Source organism: Malurus melanocephalus, unplaced genomic scaffold (genome assembly GCF_030028575.1).
Source record: "Malurus melanocephalus ecotype Western Australia unplaced genomic scaffold, MMel_1.1 scaffold_1516, whole genome shotgun sequence".
Taxonomy (NCBI): domain Eukaryota; kingdom Metazoa; phylum Chordata; class Aves; order Passeriformes; family Maluridae; genus Malurus; species Malurus melanocephalus.
Window position 1 is genome coordinate 22,967 of NW_026624748.1, and position 3,234 is coordinate 26,200.

At 68.8% G+C, this 3,234-nt stretch overlaps 1 protein-coding gene across 1 annotated transcript in view; it reads right to left on the minus strand.

Moving 5' to 3' along the window:
* SEMA4C (semaphorin 4C) overlaps positions 1-2,695 on the minus strand; it is a 12,807-nt gene extending 10,112 nt beyond the window's left edge. Inside the window, exons 1-2 of the mRNA XM_057388043.1 lie at positions 1,158-2,695; positions 230-297 (exon numbers count right to left, since the gene is read on the minus strand). Of these exons, the coding sequence (XP_057244026.1) occupies positions 230-297; positions 1,158-1,398 (309 nt within the window). The 5' untranslated portion in view covers positions 1,399-2,695. The remainder of the gene's footprint in view (positions 1-229; positions 298-1,157) is intronic.
* Between the last annotated feature and the right edge of the window lie 539 nt (positions 2,696-3,234).

The window sequence follows — 3,234 nt, forward strand, 5'->3', positions numbered from 1 at the left end:
GGTGGGGGTCCTGGGCATGGGTCAAGGGACACAGGACARGAGTGGCACAAGGACAGAGAACATGGCAGAGGGGTGGTGGCCTCAGTCACAGGGACTGGGGACACAGAGTGGAGATTCTGGACATGGGGACAAGGGACACAGCAYAGGGACAGCAGCACAGCAAAGGGGTGGGGGTCCTGAGTGTGGGGACAGGGGACATGGCACAGGGGCAGCATGGGGACAGTGGCACAGCGAACGGACCGAAGTCAGAGGCGCTGGAGAGCAGAGGGGTGGGGTCTGGCATCAGGACAGGGGACACTGGCACAGAACAGGGATCGAGGACAGGGGGCATTGCCACCAGACAGGGACAGAGGAATGTGGCATGGCACGGGGACACAGGGCATGGCACAGGGACAGGGACGCTGGAGCTGGCACGGCATGGGGACAGAGGGCACAGCAGATGGGGACACAGGGTGACAGCACAGGGCAGGGACAGAAGCTGCTGGAATGAGAGAAGGATGGAATCCTGGGGTGCTGGCAGGGCAGGGGACATGGCACAGGGATAGGACAGGGGATATGGCAGAGAGATGGGGATAGGGCACAGGGATGGGGATAGGGGACATGGCACAGGGATGGGACAAGGCACAGGGCACAGGGCATGGGGATGGGACAGGGGACACGGCACAGGGATGGGACAGAAAACACAGCAGAGAAATGGGGACAGGGGACATGGCAGAGAGATAGGGACAAGGGACACAGCACAGGGATGGGACAGGAGACATAGCACAGGGATGGGGACAAGGGACACAGCACAGGGATGGGGCAGGGGACATGGCAGGGACATGAAGACATGGGACATGGCACAGGGATGGGACAGGGGACACGGCAGAGGGATGGGGCAGGGGACATGGTACAGGGATGGGGAGCTCAGGCACCAGCACAGCACTGGGACACAAAGAGGTGTCCCTGCGTGTCCCCCCTCTGCCCCCCAGCTGTGGAGACACCCACCCATCCCCACACTGCTGACAAGCTTTAGGGGGACAAAAGCCACCCGAGGTGGTGACAGCAGCCACCACTGTGTCACCCCACTGTGAACAAGGGACACAAGCAACACTCCCACCCTCTGTACCTCAGTTTCCCTTTTGTCCCGAGCCCCCCGGGGTGCTCCCAGTACTCACCGGCGTAGGGGACAGTTTTCCTGGGCACGGCGCTCCACGAAGCCCCCGGGGYGGTGGCAGCAGCGGTGGCGGCGAGGGCCAGCAGCGAGGCGAGGGCCAGCGGCCGGCCGGGGGCCATGGTTCCGGGGCGGGGGGGACACCGCGGGGTCTCTGGGGGGGGACACGGCCACGCCAGGGTCTCGTTAGGGCCACGGGGCGGCGGCGGCGGCGTCACGCGGGAGGCGCGGGGACAAGGCGGCATTGAGGGAGCGCAGCACCGCGTCACGAGGCCGGGGGCACCCCACGCACGGCCCGGGGGGGTCCCCGAGCCTGCCCCTCCCCGGCCGGGCCGGCCCGGGGGGAGCCCMCGGAGCAGGAAACGGGGCCCGGCCGCTCCCTCCCCACACGTCCTGCCCGGGACCCCCGGTGCCCCGGGGCTGCCCCCGCGGTGCCCCCCCGCCCGGGCCGGGCAGGATGCGGCCGGGAATTGTTCTGCCCTGCCCGGCGGGAAGCAGGAAGTTGGGGGGGCCCGGGGGGGCTTGCGCCAGCTCGGGAAGGATTTCCGGGAGGGTGGGGGGCCGGCAACGGGCGTGGGAATGGGGGACACCCCGGCGGGGCTTCCTGCGGAGACGGGCGGGGAGTCACCGGAGGCACAGCTGGGGTGTCACGGGCACAGCTGGGGTGTCACGGGAAAAACTGGGGTGCCACGGGCACAGCTGGGGTGTCACGGGAAAAACTGGGGTGCTACAGGCACAGCTGGGGTGTCACGGGAAAAACTGGTGTCACAGGCACAGCTGGGGTGCCACGGGCATGGTTGGGGTGTCACAGGCACGGCTGGGGTGCCACGGACACGGTGGGGGTGCCATGAGCACAGCTGGGGTGCCACGGGCACAGCTGGGGTGTCATGAGCACAGTGGGATGTCACAGGCACAGCTGGGGTGCCACGGGCACAAGAGGGGTGTCATGGGCATGGTTGGGGTGTCACGAGCACATGTGGGATGTCACGGGCACAACTGGGGTGCCACGGGCACAGGCAGAGTGAGATGATCCTGACCAGAGTGCCAGGGGCAAAAAGGAGGTGCCATGGGGATCAGTTGGGATCTAACAGGGAATAATGGGGTGCCCTGGGCATGGCTGGGGTGCAACAAGGAAACATGGGACCTGGGCAAAGGTGGGGTGCCCTGGGCATGGCCAAGGTGCAACAGGCAAATCTGGGGTGCCACGGGCACAACCAAGGTGGCATGGGCAAAATTGGGGTGCCACAGGGAGAGTCGGGGTACCATGGGCAGAGCCAAGGTCGCACAGACAAAGATGGGGTGTCATGGGCACAGCCAGGGTGCAACAGGCACAGCTGGAGTGCCCTGGGCACATCTGAGGTGCCACAGGAACGGCCACGGTGCCGCGGGCATGGCCAGGGTTCAACAGGCACAGCTGGGGTGCAACAGGCACAGGGACAAAAGCACAGCGAGAGTGCCACAGGCCACGGCCACGGCCAGGCTGTCCTGGGCGCCGTCGGAGTGCCCAGGGCATGGCCGGGGTGTCACGGGCACAGTTGGGGTGCACCGGGTACTACTGGGGTGCCGCGGGCAGCGCCGGGGTGCCTAAAGCAGGGACAGGCATCACCAGGGTACAACAGGCAGGACGGGTCCCCGCGGTCCCCGAGCTGGGCGCTGGACGCCCGGAGGTGCCACGGGGGGCCTGGGGTGCCACGGGGGCTGGGGGGCCACGGGGGCTGGGGTGCCACGGCCCCGCGGCGCTGCCAGCCCGGGCGGGGGCCCGTCGCGAGCGGGGGTCCCCATGACGGTCCCATCCCGGGGGTCCCCATAACGGTCCCATCCCGGGGATCCCCATGACGGTCCCACCCTGGGGGGGTCCCCACGGCGCTGTCCCCCCACCCCGGGGTCCCCACGGCCGCACGCCCCCGCGGATGGGGGCCCCCGCGCGCCCCCCGCTCCCCTGTTGCCTGTACCGGGGGGGTTTCCCGGTGCACCGGCGGATCCGAGCGGCGGTGGGGGTGGCGGGGTGTCCCCGTTACGGGCGGGGGGATCCCGGCCCCCCCATCCACGGCGGGGGAGCCGGCGGCGATCCCCGGTACCCG